Source organism: Mustela erminea, chromosome 10 (genome assembly GCF_009829155.1).
Source record: "Mustela erminea isolate mMusErm1 chromosome 10, mMusErm1.Pri, whole genome shotgun sequence".
NCBI classification, from domain to species: domain Eukaryota; kingdom Metazoa; phylum Chordata; class Mammalia; order Carnivora; family Mustelidae; genus Mustela; species Mustela erminea.
Genome location: NC_045623.1, coordinates 93,556,671 through 93,573,416, shown reverse-complemented (window position 1 = coordinate 93,573,416; position 16,746 = coordinate 93,556,671). Strand labels below are relative to the sequence as shown.

Sequence of the window (16,746 nt, the reverse complement as noted above, 5' to 3'; positions counted from 1 at the left end):
CTCTGCAGCCTGAGAGAGCTGTCCTCCAGTTGGTTCCCACCATTTCTTTCCTTGTGTGCTTCACAGATATGAAGTTCCACGAATGTGACCAGTGTAAGGAGCTCTTCCCCACACCGGCCTTGCTACAGGTCCACATCAAGTGCCAGCATTCAGGTCAGTGCCCCTTGTGAGATGTTCCTGGCCTGGACTGCCCTGGTGTGTCTCCTGTCCACCATCCACAGCCATGCAGGCCAGACCAAGTAACCAAACGGACTTGTGCCTCTGTTTCCTTACCAGTAAAACAGGGACTGACGTCAGAGTGCTTCCTTCCTTGCAGGGTAACTGCAAATTGAAATACGTTAGTACCCAGAAAGCGTGTAAGGCCCGGCATCCGTGAGCATCCCTCCAGCGTGACCTGAGATTGTCCTTGTTGCTGCCATGTCTCCTCAAATCTAAAATGCTAGTCTTGTATGAACCATTAAGAAAGATAAACTGGTTCAGTGGGTTAAGCCCCTGCATTTGGCTCAGGCATGGTCTCAGGGTCGTGGGATAAAGCCCCGCATCGGGCTCTCTGCTCAGCGAGGAGCTTGCTTCCCGCCCTCTCTCTGCCTGCCTCTCTGCCTGCTTTTGCTCTCTCTCTATCAAATAAATAAATAAAATCTTAAAAAAAAAAAAAGAAAAGAAAAACTGCCAATTAAACTACATCGTCACTTAGAATTTGCAGGTGATTCTGCATGCTGTTCTGGGCTTAATTTGGCAGAGATTTTACACACTCTGGGTACATCAGAAGGAAAATACGAGAAAGAAATCATGGTGAGCATCCCACCTCTCAGAGCAGCTTTCACTTCTGTCGGTCGAGGCACGTGTGCTTACACGTGGCATGTGCTCCGCCACCAGCAGCACCGGCGGTGGGGCACAGCAGGCCGTTAGTTTCAGTCCCTTGAGCATGACATAAAACTGGTCTACTCTTGCTGCTTAGGGATGTAGCTGAACATCTGCCCCTTACTCATCCCTCCTAAACCATTTGGTTCTTGGGAGTTAAAAACGTGCACCACTCCTGTCTCAGGGATGTTCTTGGAAGCCACAGACACACACAGTTCGCAGGTCTCAGTGCTGCCACCATAGCAGTCCGTGTGCACATGGTTATTGGTGATTTTACATCCCACTGCTGCGTGGCCTGTAGTGGTCATAAGATGCCCTTGAACCCGGGTCAGAGATGTCAGAGCATGCCTTGTAGACTTGATGAGGTACGGTGTCCTCAGCATCCTGGTCCACAGTTGAGTGAAGCCTGGCCCTGAGCTGAGGCAGAGTCATTCTGGAGCTAATGCTGGCGAAGCGTGGCTGCGGAGCCCCTTGCTTGCGTGGGACCTAGTCCTGTATTTGTCATGTTATCTTATCTTTCCTGAGGAGGATCCCCCAGATCGTAGAAGCTTCGGGTGCTACCGAACCTGAATCTGCCTCTACACCTCGATCCTGGTTGCTCCTTCCTCTCCCCTCGGCTGTTCTTCCTTTCCTCAGGCTTTCTGCCCGCAGCCCGTCCTTTCTGTCCCCCTCTTCCAGGGTCCCAGCCGTTCCGGTGCTTGTACTGCGCAGCCACCTTCCGCTTCCCGGGAGCGCTGCAGCACCACGTCACCATGGAGCACTTCAAGCAGTCCGAGAGCACCTTCCCCTGCGAGCTCTGTGGGGAGCTCTTCACCTCCCAGGCCCAGCTGGATGGTCACTTGGAATCCGAACACCCCAAGGTGATGGGCTCTGAACCCCAAGCGGCAGCTTCCCAGGTGGTACAGGTGATTCTGGGGCCACCCGCCACGAGGGTGCTGACGCGGGGGTCCCGAGGTTTCTCTGGAGGCAGCTCTGCCACACCACCCAGCCGTTCTCTTGGGGGCTCCCAGAGGATCCCATACGTAATAACATGACTAAGAGGGCCTTATAGAAGCGACTCTCTGGGCCCCTTACCAAACAGAACAGAACACTCTAGTCTCCTGGGGAGCACCTGCAAATGGCCCCTGGGTAGAGGGAGAATTTCCAAAAGCAGAACAACCTTGCTTTGTCTTAATTCACACACTTCCCCACCTTCTGCAGAACACCGTGGGGTGTGGCAGGAGTGGCAGGAAATCTCGGAGAAAGGGGGGTGAGCTGTTGGGACCCCCCTACTGCTGAAACACTTCAATAGCTCCTCTAGGCTGGGCCCAGGACACCGGGTATGTCAGAGTTCCTCACCTTTACCTGGGGGAGAAGCTCGCCTCTTCCTGTCTTCTCCGGAGAGGGTGGGCGGACAAGGAAAAGCAATGCAGGTCTGTGGATCATCTGTCGACGGACGGGAGCAGCGCTGTTAACTGATTGGACCTTCCCACTGTCCAGCCCCACAGAGAGGTTCTTGATGAACCGTGTCCTCACAGGCCTCTCTGCGAGCAGAGGGCAGGTCAGGTGGGCGGGCTGCAGCGGAATTCCTGCCGCCATGTCACCCGGAATGTCTCTGCTTTGATCTTTTTTTATATATTAGGATTCTTGGTAAGATGTCCTTTGAGGAAAAAGGGAAAAAAAAAAAGGCTCCCATTCCTAAAGAAAAAGAAAACCTGTTTGAAAACTACTGTCCTAGATGATTTTTGATTAAACACCATAATCCATCTTCTCACCCCCCGCCACGACACAGACATGGAGCTGAGTTTAGCTTCCCCCTTCTGCCCACTCAGGCCTAGCACTCTGCTCCCCACTCGTGGCTAGTTCTTGAGGGCCAGGGTGGCTATGCCCACAGAGGCTCTCTGGTTTGAAAATATCAGGGGGCACCAAGCTGCCCCAAGTCCCCACAGGTCACAAGCATCAGTTTGGAGGTTGGGACCGGAACGGGGTGTGCTTCACCACAGACGGGGTCTCCCTGACCCCCCTTGAACAGGTGACAGCTATGGAAGAGGCCTGCGTGGGGCTCCCAGTAGGGGCGTTGGGGGGTGGCGAATGAGGGAGTTGATAAAAGCCACATTTCCTCCACTCGTTCCTGCTCCTGAGTTCTGGAATGGTGTCGCCGCCAAAGAAGTTTGTTCACCTGAGGGCCAGACACTACCTTTGGCCAGCCAAGGCTTCTGGTAATTCCTTCCATTTCCGGGGTCAAGCCCGAGACTAACCACTTTAAGTAGCATTCCTTTCACATGGCCCTTACCTCCGCAGTGTGATCCTCGAGACAGGAAAACCCAGTGTAGGAAACTGAACCGGTATTCACCGGTGTGTAATCATAGAGTCTGGGCACCCTGAGATGGCGTACTGAGCTAAATTACAGCAATTTAGCACACAGAGTTATTTAAATTGTTTGCCTGCCTTCTCTTTTGCATCGCTGGTGTGTTAGACTTGCCTCTTCCCATTAGGCACATGTAATTGCTCTCCTCAGGTGAAAACATAAATATCATCATTACAGCGTGAGACAAAAACCATGTAAATTCTGGGGAGCTCCCTGTAGACACTGCCCAGAGCAGCCTCACGGTCTTTCCCTTTCAGGTTATCCAGGCCCCAGAGCCGGCGGCCCCGACGGAGCAGGTGATCACTTTGGAGGAGACCCAGCTTGCTGGGTCACAGGTGTTTGTGACATTGCCAGATTCGCAGACCTCTCAGACCAGCTCTGAGCTTGTGGCAGTGACCGTGGAGGATTTGCTCGATGGCACTGTGACCCTGATCTGTGGCGAGGCCAAGTGAGTGGCTGCTCATCCCATGGAGGGTCCTGCATTTGCAATAGAGAACGTTCTGCAGCCTGCGGTTTGCCCTCCGTCCCTGGCTGTCCCGAGTAGCGAGCATCGTAGCCTGCACCAACCGAGCGCACTCACTCTGTTCTCAGAGAACCAGCGGTGTTGGTGTCCTTGGCTCGGACACTGCCGCCCTCCCCAGGGGACAGGCCTCCTTCCCACAGGCCTCCCGCTGTGGCCTCTGTGGTGAGCAGTGGGGTGGGAGTGGTGACCAGGCCATCAGAGAGGTGCCGCGCGCTGGCCACCTTCGCTGTGCAGAATGGCAGGCAGCCGTGGGCCTACGGTCCACACACTGGGGCTATCAATGCTGCCGGGGCCTCGTGGCCATTTAGAAATGAGAGAAAAGCACCAGCACACCATACAGAGACCGCCGCCCCCCACCCCCGGCCGGAGCACACCGGAGGCCTTCCTCACTCTGTCATCCTCCCGTCCGCTTGGGCGGCCCGGCCCTCTCCTGGTGGCGGCAGAGCAGGAAGCAGAGCATTAACACAGGCCGAGTCCCACCTCGCCGGTACAGTTCGCCCTTCCCCAAACCAAGCCTTGCAGGGTTTCTGCGATACACTTCGTGTGCGGCCATCCAGCTGCGGAGACAAGCCCTGCCCTTCCAGGATCTTCTCTGCGGTGTTCTGTACCCGAGGGCTGTCCCTGCGGTCTTCGGTGTTCTCCTCAAAGCCAAGACTGTCGGTCACTTGCTCTGGAGCCTGGGGCATGGCCCATGAACCAGCGCCAGTGCCGGGTGCCGGGGCGCTCTGGCTCCTCCTCCCGCCACGTTCTCGATGCCTTGGGAGTGGCCTGCTGGCCGCCTCTTCCAGGCGGCGGCTGTTACTGCAGGCTAGTGATCCTTCGGAGTCTGAATTTCACAAAGCTTTTTTATCTTCAGTTCCTAAAATATAATCTGATAATTAATGGTTTGTGGAATCCATTATGAAGTGCAATTAGATGGATGTAGGTTCCCACCGTTCGGAGGGAATGACTAGCATTTATCTTCCTTTCCCTGGTGCCAGAAGGTCACAGTCTGCTCGTGAGTGGCGTGTTTACACACCAAGCAGGGCTGCTTGCCCCCTCACGCGACTTCTTCCTTGGCAGGGGTGGTGCACATTTCATCACTCCCCCTCCGGCTGGGGGCTGGCAGAGGACACGCCCGCGCCGTCTTTCCGAGCACATTTCACGTCCCCAGGTACAAGCAGGGACCAGGGGTCAGTTTGGGACACGGTCAGGACTTTGCTGGCCTCCGCACGCCGCTGGTAGGACCAAAGGCAGAGCCCTGCCACCGCCCGGCGTGGCTGCTGCGGCCGTCTGTCCACCTGTGCGCAGGGGCTGAGTTCCAGCGCGGGCCCACACGCCGGGCAGCTCCCTCCTCCCGCCTCCACTTGTGTCCTCATCTTGATCTGCACGTCAGCTTGAGCTTGTCAGCTCAGGGATCTTTCCATTCTGGAGCAAATGAAGTTTTCAAAGGCAAGTCCTCAGAAGCCGGAACCTGACCAGAAGATGGTGCTCAAACCTTGAAGACGTGGCCTCCACGCGCAGCCCTCACTGCTCCCGCCGCCGCTGGCTTCTCTTCAGGTGGTGCGGTCTGGGGGCTGTTGGACCTGGAGAGCTCATGACCAGCAAGGGGCAGAGGGCGCTGGGTCTCCCCCTGGCACCAGAGGAAATGCTCTGGAAGGGACCAGCGTGGCCCGGCCCCGCCCACTAGTTGAGGCTCTGCGGCGGTGGGTGGGGACTGCATCCTCAGAATTGCTTGCAGCCAAAAGACAAATAAAAACTTAATTGCTAAGGGCTTGTAGGGGAAAGTGATTTTTTTTTTTTCAGAAGTCTCATGATGAAAGAAAGCTATAAGTTTTTAAACCAAGTTTCGGATCCTTTCAAGTCCCGAGAACTCCTTGCTTGGGTGTCCAATGGAGGGCACGGGTTTGCTGCGTAATCGAGGACTAGCAGCTCCCAAGCGGGGGGGCATACAGAGAGGTGGCAGCTGCCGCCTGACACGCCTCACCGACCCCGCGGCCCGCCGGGTGGGAGGCACAGACCCTGTGCTGCTTCCAGGGAGGAAGGAGGAAAGGTGTGTCCTGCATTTAGCCTTTGCTCCGAGTGGACCTCTGCGGGGCACTGCACTGGTGGCAGTTTTATAGTGTCACTTCCGAGAGGTGCCCAGGCGCGGGTTGTATTGTAGGAAGACTTGTTCTAGCTTCACTTGGCCATTTTGTTCTTTCCTCCCACTGCTGCCCAGGAGACCTCCGGAATGTCTGCACAGAGGACATTGTCATCGTGCTCCCCTTGGTCCCCCTCACTTGCTTTCCCATGGCAGCGGGGTCTCTGCCTTGTTGCCATGGGTGCATCCTGGTGGCCTCCAGGCTGAATCCTGGGGGTATTTGTGGTTGTGTGGAGGAGGCTGTGGACCTCTTGGAACCCCTGCCTGAATATGTCCCATTAGGACCCTGGACTATCTCTGCTTCCAGAGCTTCTGAGGCAGCCGGCAAGGAAGGACAGGCAGGCAGATGCCCAGCTGGAGTCTGATTCTGTGGGAGTAACGGGGATCACTTAGGGAACAGGATTTGCCATCCCAGGTAAGTGAGGCGACAGGAGATGGAAGAGCAGGGGTGCCAGAGGAGGATGGCGCTGTCCCAAGGACGTGAGCAGCACCCAGCCACGGGCAGCAGAGAGGCAGAGGCAAAGGCAAAGCTCTTTACTCGTTTAGGTAAGAAAGCCCGTCTCTTCTGTCTCAAAAGATTTATGTTTAGAAAACTTGGAGCCCAGTAAGTAGCAAGGACTGTGCTGTGAATGCTGGGTTCCCCCCGGTGATCCAGACCTTCTCTGTGGAAGTGCTCTGACTCCCCTCCCGCTGACCACCAGCATCGGCCTCATCCCTCGGGGAGGCGCTCTGCTGGTTGGGTGCGGAGGGACAAAATGGGGGGAAGGTCCCCTTCTCTGTTCATGGTTTAAATAAGTCAGGGATACTCTCAGAATCAAGAAGAAAGATGAGGTGGCCCCTCAGTTGCTCACCGCAGGTGATGTCAGTAACCACGCGCTGATCACACAGCAGGGCTGTGCCTTTAAGTCTCATGGGTCTGAGATCTGGGAATTGCCTAAGGGATGGAAGAAACTGCTGACCTCACATAGAAAGGTTCTAGGGGATAAGGAGTGTTTGTATTAAATTGGGGCCAGAAAGCAGGACGGTGATGGCAAAGTGGCTAGGACGCTTTAGTTATTGCTCCCGAAGAAAGAATAACAGCCTCAGCCCTCCCCACTTAGTGCACTGTTTCCCAGGGACCCTTGGGAGGCAGGGAAAAAACAGGAGTAACAGGAAGATTTGGGGTTGGAGAGGGTATCAGAGGCAAGCTGATGATTGTTTTGTTGCCATGGAAAACCTTGGGGCTGGTAGGACCTGGGCCAGAAGCTCAAAGCACAGCCAGGGCTCAGAAACTTCCTCCGTGTACAGCTGTGCCTATAAGGACGAGAGAAGCTGCCTGTGCTCTGGGATCATGCTGTTGAGAAAAATTATCCCCTGGGCTCATTCACATTGTGTCCAAATCATGGAAATGTTCATCGGTCGTTTCTTCTTCCAAGGCCAGCCACACCTCCCACCAGTCAGGACAGCCAGCCAGGACTTGATGCTGTGTAATTGAGATATAAACCATTATTTTCATTTAACTTGCTCTATTCTATATAAATAAAATATGTACTTTGAAAAACTTGCGCTGCGTGAGTTTCACACGGACTATAATGAGACTTGTTTCCTCTCTGGTTCTGGCCAGCTGTCGCGTGGGCACAGGCTTGACAGGGAGTTCTAGGGGCTCTTGTACCTTCGGGCCCTGCCAGCATGGTGGGGGGAGGGGAGACTGTCCCATCAGGTGGAGGCTGTTCCAGAGCCCTCTTTGCCGGAGATTGAGCGTGGTGCGTGGTCTCAGAGGCGGGTGTGCACGTGCATCCGGGGTACATCCGCACTGTGCCACTTCCTCAGCGCGTGACCTTGGGGGCGACACCCTCGCAGCCCCCATCCGGAGGGGGGCAGGCCGCACAGAATGGTACAGGGAATTCCAAGGCTGGCTTTAAAGAACTTGGTGTTGAGACTAATTGTTAGCTCAGTCTTGCCTGTGGCGCTCAGCCCAGCCGTTCGCCTGGGCTGCCGGTGCTGAGTGGTGGCCACTCCCGCACCTTCGCGTTTCTCTTCTCCCTTTCTCCCCCCTCGCTCCCCCTCCCTCGCTGCCCCTCCTCCCTCCCTCCCTCTCAACCCTCGGGAGACCTTACAACACCCACCACTTTTCATTTATCTCTTCAATCTCAACTGCCCCAAAGCACAAAGTGCTGAGCAGATGAGTATAAAATAAGCAGAAACCTTTTGTGGAAAATAGCTGGAAATGTCACGTTGCTGGCGGCCCGCGAGGACGCAGACAGGCAGCGCACGGACAGGATGTGCAGCATTTCTGCAGGAAGAAGCCGCGTGAAAGGCAAGGGGAGGCACGTCCCATCTTTTCCATCTGTCCTGTCCTGCCTGCTAGTCCTCTAAGGTCAGGTCAGCCCAGAAGCCAGGGAAAGCAGGGGTGAGGTGGCTCAGTGCTCGCGTCTCCTGGGACAGTCTGGGAGTGGCACGAGCGGATCCTTGTCCAGAGTCCACAGGGCCTTTTGAAGGAGTACCCCTGCCTACCCAGTGCCTGCAGATAGGCTGGAGCTCTCCGTTGTATCAGGAGCAATAATCCTTGCAGCGTCCTAGGCAGCCCCGGATAATTGTAACACACCGCGGGGCTCCAGCCATGAAGGTGAAAGTGAGGAGGTAGGAAATGGGCCGAGGGATCCCTCGGCTGTCCCATTTTCTTAGCGCTGGGCCTGGGAGGCTGCTGTAGGAGGCTAGATGGCCCAGCGGAAAGGGCATAGACTAACTAGGTGGATGACCTTGGGCAAAGCCTTCCTGAACTCCTAACGGCATGTAGACGCTCTGGAAATGATGTCCGTTACAATGTCCAGTCCTTCTAAAGAGCCTGGGGGAAGAGGGCAGAGAAGGGCAAGGCCCAGCACATCCCTAAGATGGAGGGCATGGAACAGAGGGCCGGGTGCCCGAGACCAAGGTGAACCTCACCTCTCTGAGCCATACTGCATAGTCCCAGGACCTCTGTCCCAGACCCGAGTGAACAAGGACAAGAGGGGGACCGGACGTCCTGGCTTGGACCAGCACAGCCAAGGGGTTTTGTCTGAGTACAGGGCCAGCCTCTGAATGCCAGGTCGGGGGCACAGGTAGTGAGACCCGAGGAGTGGAATCGCGGCGTGCGGAATGGTGTCTGGCCTTCCCACCCTGCCTCTGGAGCACTGTCTTCAGTGTCCGTCTTATGTTCCCTGTACGCTCAGGGATGTGTCTGGGTGAAAAGAGAAACGTAGCTTCTGGCTGCCTTCACGGGAATTTATCCTAGACCAAGGGGCCGCACGCTTCATTGGTAAATAGCCCAGTACTCAGGGCTTCACTAGAAGAGGGGGTCTAGGTTCATTGCTTCTGGGGAACGTCCTTGAGGCTTTATTCTTGTGCAACTGTCCCGTCTTCTGCCCTGTTACCGGTGCTACCAGAGCCTAGGTCCGATGCCCGCCAAGACCTTCATATCTGCTCCACGAGCTCAGCGCACTGGGCAGCCTGCTTGGTGCTTAGTAGACGCTGACGCTGCTCATCTCGCTTGCCTTCCCGTCCCCCAGGGAGAAACCGACGTCCCCATCTCACCCCGCTAGTGAGGCTGTTCCCCAAGCTACCTTGGGGCTGGTCTAGCAGAACATCCCACTTCCTGTGTCCTCCGAGGAGAGATTAGCAGAAGGTGAAGAACAGCTAGCCCTGCCCAGAGCTCCCCCGCTGCTCTGATCAAACACCACCCCGCTGGCTCTTCTTGCACGGGTTCCCCCAGCGCAGGCCAGAAACAGCTGATCAAACACATCAGGACAAGGTCAGTCCAGGGACCCACCATTCCCTCCAGGAGAGATCTCATAGACCTGCCATCAGGAGGGTCCAATAAAAATGGGCAGGGGATGGGGAAGGGGGCCCACGGGGCTGGCACAGGACCAAATGGCTTTTCATTCGTTTTAAGGTTGAAACCTCTGTGGTCTGCACGGGGTCCAGGGCAAAACCAGCACACACAGGGAGGCCAGGACTAGCGCGCCTGTGAGCCCGGGGACCTGGGGTAAAGCGAGCAACGGAGTAGCCTGCACACACGCAGGACAGGGTGACGGATGTCAGGCGGGAGCCAGTGTCGTATCTGGAGCATGGGGATTACTAGATTGTCACAGGGTCACTTAAGATCCTCCCTCACGAAACCGTCACCCCTTCAAGGGCAAGGGCTGTGTGTCCTTTCTGTTAACACAGTGAACCAGGCACGTCAGGTTCTGATTGCCCGGTCTGTTCTCCCTGAAAGTTCTGCAGTCTCGGTGGTCCTGCCGTGGGCCCAGTCCTGTGCCAGGTGCTGTAGACGTTGGGTTGTGCGGGGCTGAAACAGCGTGTGGTTCCTGCTCCCGGGGCCTGATCACTTTGTTGGCCAGACAGAGATTATTTATGAGAAGTAAGAACTGAAAACATCCATGCAGGTCCAGACCAAGACCTAAAGTACCTACAAATGCTGTTTCTCTCTCTCTCTCTCTCATTGTCTTTTTCATCAGGATGGTTAATATTTTTTAGAGATAGTCTCATAGTAAGTAATGCCTGTCAGGTGCTTGGTGTTTGTTGCACATGGGACGGAGATCTTTGTGTACTTCTGCCTTCACCAGCACCGTGATGATGTAGCTGCTGTTGTCCTGGGTTACAGAGGAGGGGATCCACAGCAGGGAAGCCCCGTGACAAGTGACTGCCCGCGAGTGGGATTTGAACATGGGCAGTCTGACTCTGTAGCGTGCTCTTAGTACCCAGTCAGCTAGAAGAGATCTAGTCCCTGGTAGTTCCCAGTCCTTAGCAGCCTGGTCTGTCACATCTGGACGGTCGTCACAGGACCCAGCAAGGCTCCCTGCCTGCGCTGTCCTTTCCCTTCCCCTGCATCCGTCCTGCCTGAGACAGCCAGGCAGGCCTAAACCTCTGCTGCTTTCTGCTAGAGATGAGGTGTCCTGGAGCAACAAGTCATGTCCTCTTGCCTTGGCTTCGGGACTAGATGGTTTGTTCACCTGTCCTCAGTCCAGACTCTTCCCCAGAGAGCAGAAGGACAGCTACCGGAGCTGCTCGAGCCCCCGCAGGGCTGGCGGAGGTCCGCCTGATGCGAGTGTGCGAGCGTGTGAGTGTGCGAGTGTGCGAGCGTGCGAGCGTGGTTCCTCCGCACACACGGCTCTGGAAGGCAGCCCTGGGTGGCAGCTGGATGGGCTTCTCAAACTTGCCCACCTCTCCCATCATTGGCCTCCTAAAAGGAAAATGTTTTCCAGACAGCAGCCGTGTTACCGCAGAGGATCTGATTAGAAGCCAAGATAAGAGGCGGCAGATCAGAGCCACCCTTTCGAGTTCTTCAGATCTGAATTCAAATCCCTGCCCTGTCCCTTGTTAGATGTGTGACTTTGGGCACATTAAGCTTCTCTTGACCTTGATCCTTCATCTGTAAACGGAGGTAATAAAAGCTCTCACAGTAATTGTGGAGATTAAAGGTGATGCATGTAAGACCTTGGTACAGGTCATGGCAGGTAGCAAGTGGTTAATGGAAAATACCAGTCATGCCCAAAGGGGGCCCAGAGCTCTGGGGTGGTCTATGCCCCAGTGCAGAGACCCCATGGGTCCCTCTGAAGCTCAGGTAAGGTGGGCTTCTGGGTGGGGGAGGCCGATGAAAAACAGGCCAAGCTGGACAGAGTCCCAGGAAAGCAGGGCCTCCTCCGCAGCCGCCTCTCTGTGTCCCATATTTCTGGTGTCCGGTGCTTGGCGGGTGCTCAGGAAACACCTGTTGTATGACTCTGAGCCGCAAAACCGGAGTAGCGCTGGGGTCCGAGGATGGCCTGGAGCCTCGCTCCTTAGGATGCGTCCCACTGCTCCGCAGCGCCACCTAGAGGAAAGTCCTGGCCGTATGGCCCCAGTGGATCTTGTGGCATCCACAGAGCAGGCTGTCTTGGACCGTTTGATGCCTCCGTTTCTGCCCCAATCTGGTGTGCTGGCTCAGAGCAGGAGGGCTCTCAGGCAGGCAGAGCACGGATGAGACAAGGTGACAAATGGTTGGCTCAGCTTGGCCAACCTCTTGTTTGTATGGGCAACAGGGTAATCCCATAATGCCTTACTTACTCTTGAGAAGCGCTGGGCTATTTTCAGGTCATTACTGAGCCTCACGGCAACATGAAAGTTTAGGTGTCTTCATTATTACCCCTTTCACCGCAAAGGAACTGAGACGCGGCCACCTCTGTGGGCGGAAGGGTCCTCAGCTAGTGAGAGGCTGAACTGCAGTCCGGTTGTCTGACACCAGAGGTAGGCTTTTCCCGCTCCGCCGTGCTCTCCCTTTGTCACTAGGGTCCTCATATTTCCGAGCATTTTGAATCATTTACTTGCAGCAATGCTCTGAGGCTAAAAGAGCTTGAATTATTATTTTGCCAATGAAGAAATTGAGGTTCCAGGAGGCGACATCCCTTGGTCACCCAGTAAGTCAGCAGCAGACCTGCAATCAGAGCATTGGACCCAGCATTACATCCACTTTGCAAGAAAAAGCACTACTCGAGCCCAGCGAGGAAGGGGATCTGGGGCTCCGCCAGAATCCTTGTGGCACGGGTGGGCTGAGCCCTTCCATTTGTTGGCCTCGGCCTTGGGCCAGAGCACGTGCACCATCCCCGGCGCAGGCATCACGTGTCCGTCCAGGTGAGCAGACGAGCACTGCCCAGTGGGATTCTCAGCGGTGCAGGGAATGGCCTGTTCTGCACTGTCGGACGTAGGAACCACTAGTCAGATGTGGCTTCGAGCGCTTGAAATGTGGCTAGTGTGGCCGAGAAATTGAATTTCAACTTATAATTTAAATAGTCACCCGTGGCTAATGACGATCGTGCTGGGTAAGAGTCCTATGGGGAGTGGCTGCTCCCAGATCCAGGCCCAACCCTGTCAGTCCCTGAAGCCTGTGACATTCCATGGGTGCCCAATGAAGGGGGGGGGTGGGGCGGGGACAGGGACTCAAGTGATACACGGCCCCGGCAAGGTGGAGGGCGCCTGCTCTCACTCACTACAGTTAGCCCGCGCCCGATGTTCTGCCCTGAGCGCCAGCCCTGCCCCGCACCGCCTCCGCTTTCGCCCTCATCGTCGTCCACACCAGTGGCTTTTGAAACTCTACAGTGACAGCCCTTCTAGCCCATTTTATAGGTGATTACATCGGAACTCAGCAGGGCGAAGGAGCTTGTCCACGATGACCCAGCGAGAAAGGTCTCATTGCCTGAACACAAGATGCCTCGTTCTAGTTCGCGTCTGTCACCAGCTCCAGACCAGCGCTGACCTGAAACAGAAGGGGCCGCAGGGCAGCCAGGAAAGCCTCTCCTTTCCGCTTCTTTGAGAGGACACCATGACAAGGAGCGTGCTGCCCGGGGCACCAGCCTTGTCCTCATAGAGCGAGTGTCCGGAGCTGGCCACGCCCCCTGGGCCGGGCTCACCTTGCTGTGTCTGTGGCTTTCTGATGACTAGTGGGGTAGTTGGGGCTCGCCTCAATGAAGCACTTTTTTTCCTAAGCACGCCATAAATCTACATGCGACTTTTGTTTATCTTGGAACTAACAAGATTTGTGGTGACACATCAGCACATTTATAACGGAAGCCGTAGAAAAACTAAATGCGTTGTCACCCGTGAGCCGCGTGACGTTGGACAAGCCTCTCCAGCACCCCTGCCCCGTGACTGAATTAGACACCCCCTGAGCGCCCCCTCTCCAGTAGTCTGACTCCCTCCCTAGCACCGGCTGTAGAGAGCCCCCTGTGGCAGCTTCTGTCCAGGACAGCCCGCCTTCTGTCCCCTCAATGAGGCTGAGGGGACTGTTCCCACTCCTGGCACAGCTGGGAGGAGCTGGCAGGGACCAAGGACAAAAGCATCCAGGCCTGTGAGAAGGAAGCTTTCCAGAGCTGGGGGGAGGGTCTGCCCTAGGAGGAGAGTGGGACACAGGGACAGTGGCTCTGCCCTTCTTGTGAGCCCTGGTCTGAAGCAAGCCTAGAGCTCATGGTAGCCCCCGGCCCGGGTGTCAAATGTCAGCCTGAGTGTTCTGGCTTTGGGCAGGCCGCTTGGCGCCCCTGAGCCCTCTTTTCCTTCCCTGTGAATGGGGAGGGTAATAGTACTTGCCTTTCCCTGGGGATTGTAAAATAATACTCCCGAGCCTTCGTGGTGCCAGGCCCTCAGTGAGTGGTTAGTCCTCCCTTCCTGGGCCTGACCCTAGAAAGGGCAGCCGAGGTGGGTTGGGGTGGGGGGTGGGGGGAGGGTCTGCTCTGTAGCCTGGACTATGACGCTGGCAGGGCAACAGCGAAGAGGGAGTCCAGGCTTCGTGCTCTACCCTCACTTTGCTGACCCTGTGGCCTCACTACTAACAGGGAGATTCAAGGTCTGAGGCCTGGTGTTTCTGTGCCCTAAGTCTTTCAGGTCAGGCCTACCTGGCAGGGTGAACAAGCCCAGAACCCTGGCTTCGTGGGGGCATCCTAACCCTCCACCCGGCGGGCCTGAGGAGATAGGATCCCCTGGATACCATGAACTGCCCCCGATTTCCTCATCAGAAGCTTCCCCTCAGCCTTCCTGGAGGCTCAGATCCACGCCGGCACGGGGAGGTGACAGGGCTTGTAGGTTCCCAATGTGGGGCCTCCGTACCCCAGCCAGGCACACATACACGGGGCCAAACTCGGCTCCCGGCCTTCCTCTACTCACATCCTCTGCCAGACTTTTCCCACCCGCCTTCTCCCTGTCCTTCAAGGCCCATCCCAAATATCTCCCACTCCAGAAAGTTGCCCCCAGTCACGCCAGCCAAAATGTCTTTCGGACTTCTCAATGTTGTGTAATCCACAATACTGAGCATGTGGTAATCTCAGTTCTTTTTTTTTTTTTTTTTTTTTTTTTTTGCCTTTTTTGTAGTAAAGTATCCATAACAAGTGTTCCATTTTAGTTACTTTTAAGTGTAAATTTCCATGGCATTGAGTACATTCACAATATTGTGCCACCATTGCCACCACCCATCTCCAGAACTTTCTCTTCATTTCATACTGAGACTCGACCCACCAAACAAGATCATCATCCCTAAAGGAAGCCGCAAATCTGTTAGCATCGCTCCCACCCCCCACCTCCTCCCAGGCCCTGGAAACCACTCTACTCCCCCTCACTATGAATCCGTCTGGGTTCCTCCCAGAAGTGGGATTATACGGTATTTGTCTGTGTTCGTGTCTTAAACGGTCCACAGAGCGCTGGGGCCTCTGCTGAGGGACTGAGGAAAAAGAGCTCCTGCCACGCTGCTCCTACCTCCCAGACCAGAAGTCCTTCATTCGTTCACTCGACAGGTATCAATGGAACATTTATTAAGGGCTAGACAGCATTCTAGGATGGATGAGAGACACCTCAGTGAACAGTACAGAGTGACATCCCTGCTCTCATATTTTAATATGGAAGACAGACTATAAGTAAGCTATGTGGAATGCTAGATAGCGTCAAGTGTCAAGGAGAATGTTGGCGATGTCGCAATGTTGGAGTCTCAGGTGGGGTGGCCAGGAAAGGCCTGGCTCAGCAAATGACTTCAGCAAAGACCTGAGGGCTTGGGGAATTGGCCGCCTGAGTGTCCAGGGGAGAGACACCCCTCCCCCAACCAGCAGAGAGAACAGCCAGTGCAAAGGCCCTGAGGCAGGAGTACACATGGCCTGTTTAAGGAATACTGAAGAGGCGCTGTAGCCAGAGCAGAGTGGGCAAGGGAGAGAGCAGTGGGAGAGGAAGCTAGGGCGACAAATCAGGATCCAGAGGATGTAAGACCCTTGAGGTCACATTAAAGATCCAGCCACTGGCAGGTTTCAGGAGCGGTGCTGTAACTGTGGGTAAAGAATAAATATGGAGAGAAGGGTGAAAGGTGGGGGATTGCTTAAAGGCCATTGTCATATCTCATCACAGCAAAATTACTTGAAATTCTAAAATGAAAATGAGACCCAAGTCAGTTTCTGAGTGGCTCATTTGTTAGCCAAGTAAGGAAAGGGATGACGGCTTGTATTGGGGTGGTCGGGAGGCGTGGTCAGATGCCAGTAGAGCCAATAGAAGTGGACTGGATGTGGGATCCGAGGGGAAGACAGAGAAGCCAAGGGTGATGCCCAAGATTTCTGGTCTGAAAGTTGCCATGTGCTTTGGTGGGGAGAGCCACAGGAGGGCGAGTCTTGGAGGGAAGACGAGGAGTTGACTTTGGGCCTTGCTAGATTTGAGAGGTCTATGAAAGGCCGAAGTAGAGAGGTGTAGGGTGGGCGGTTGAAGCATGAGTCTGCAGTCGGGGCATTAGAGATCACTCCGCCAGCGTTCCTATTCTGTTTTCTGAGACCCACCTGGCATCACCAGAGCTTTCTAAAGTCCTGGGCTGCAGTTTGGACCCTACCTCCTCAGTGTGCAGAAAAGACTGGGCATCAGTCTGCTCTTCCTTTGTCCGTCCGTCCATTCTTCCATCCATCCATGTGTTCATCCATCCATCCGTCCATCTATCCACCACGCCCAGCACATCGAACCCCAGCCGGACACAGAGTCAGGCACAATATCAGGCACCAGGAGGAGAGGGGGGGAATACAGGAATGAGTAGCATAGCCTCCCCTCAACAGACTCACAGTCTCGTTACAGACTCTCTAATGCCGGCGCCCCCACATGCCTTCTTTGGCCTCAATCTCTCCATCAGTAAAATCAGTCTGGACCAGAGAGTCTTTAAAAACCTCACCCACGGAGACCTCCCGGAACCCCAGTGAGGCCAGCCTGCCCTTGCCCTCCTTGGAGCGGGGCCCCCACCACTCGGACGGAGCTTCCTGCCCCCAGAACACCCATCCAGACAGCACATGGGCCCTGACGTCCGTGTTGCCCTCTGCATGTCCCACCAAGAAGCCACGAAGGCCACCTAGCAGCCGCCCACAGGACACACAGGTGACTTGGGTTAAGGCTTGTCTTCTCGAG

At 55.4% G+C, this 16,746-nt stretch overlaps 1 protein-coding gene across 5 annotated transcripts in view; it reads left to right on the top strand.

Moving 5' to 3' along the window:
• ZBTB40 (zinc finger and BTB domain containing 40) overlaps positions 1-7,396 on the top strand; it is a 73,890-nt gene extending 66,494 nt beyond the window's left edge. For 4 of the 5 annotated variants that reach the window (XM_032360887.1, XM_032360889.1, XM_032360885.1 and 1 more), the window contains 3 exons: positions 67-153; positions 1,540-1,766; positions 3,466-7,396. In XM_032360887.1, the coding sequence (XP_032216778.1) occupies positions 67-153; positions 1,540-1,766; positions 3,466-3,660 (509 nt within the window). In that variant the 3' untranslated portion in view covers positions 3,661-7,396. The remainder of the gene's footprint in view (positions 1-66; positions 154-1,539; positions 1,767-3,465) is intronic. The other variant, XM_032360888.1, reaches the window with a different exon arrangement.
• The last annotated feature ends 9,350 nt before the right edge of the window (positions 7,397-16,746 follow it).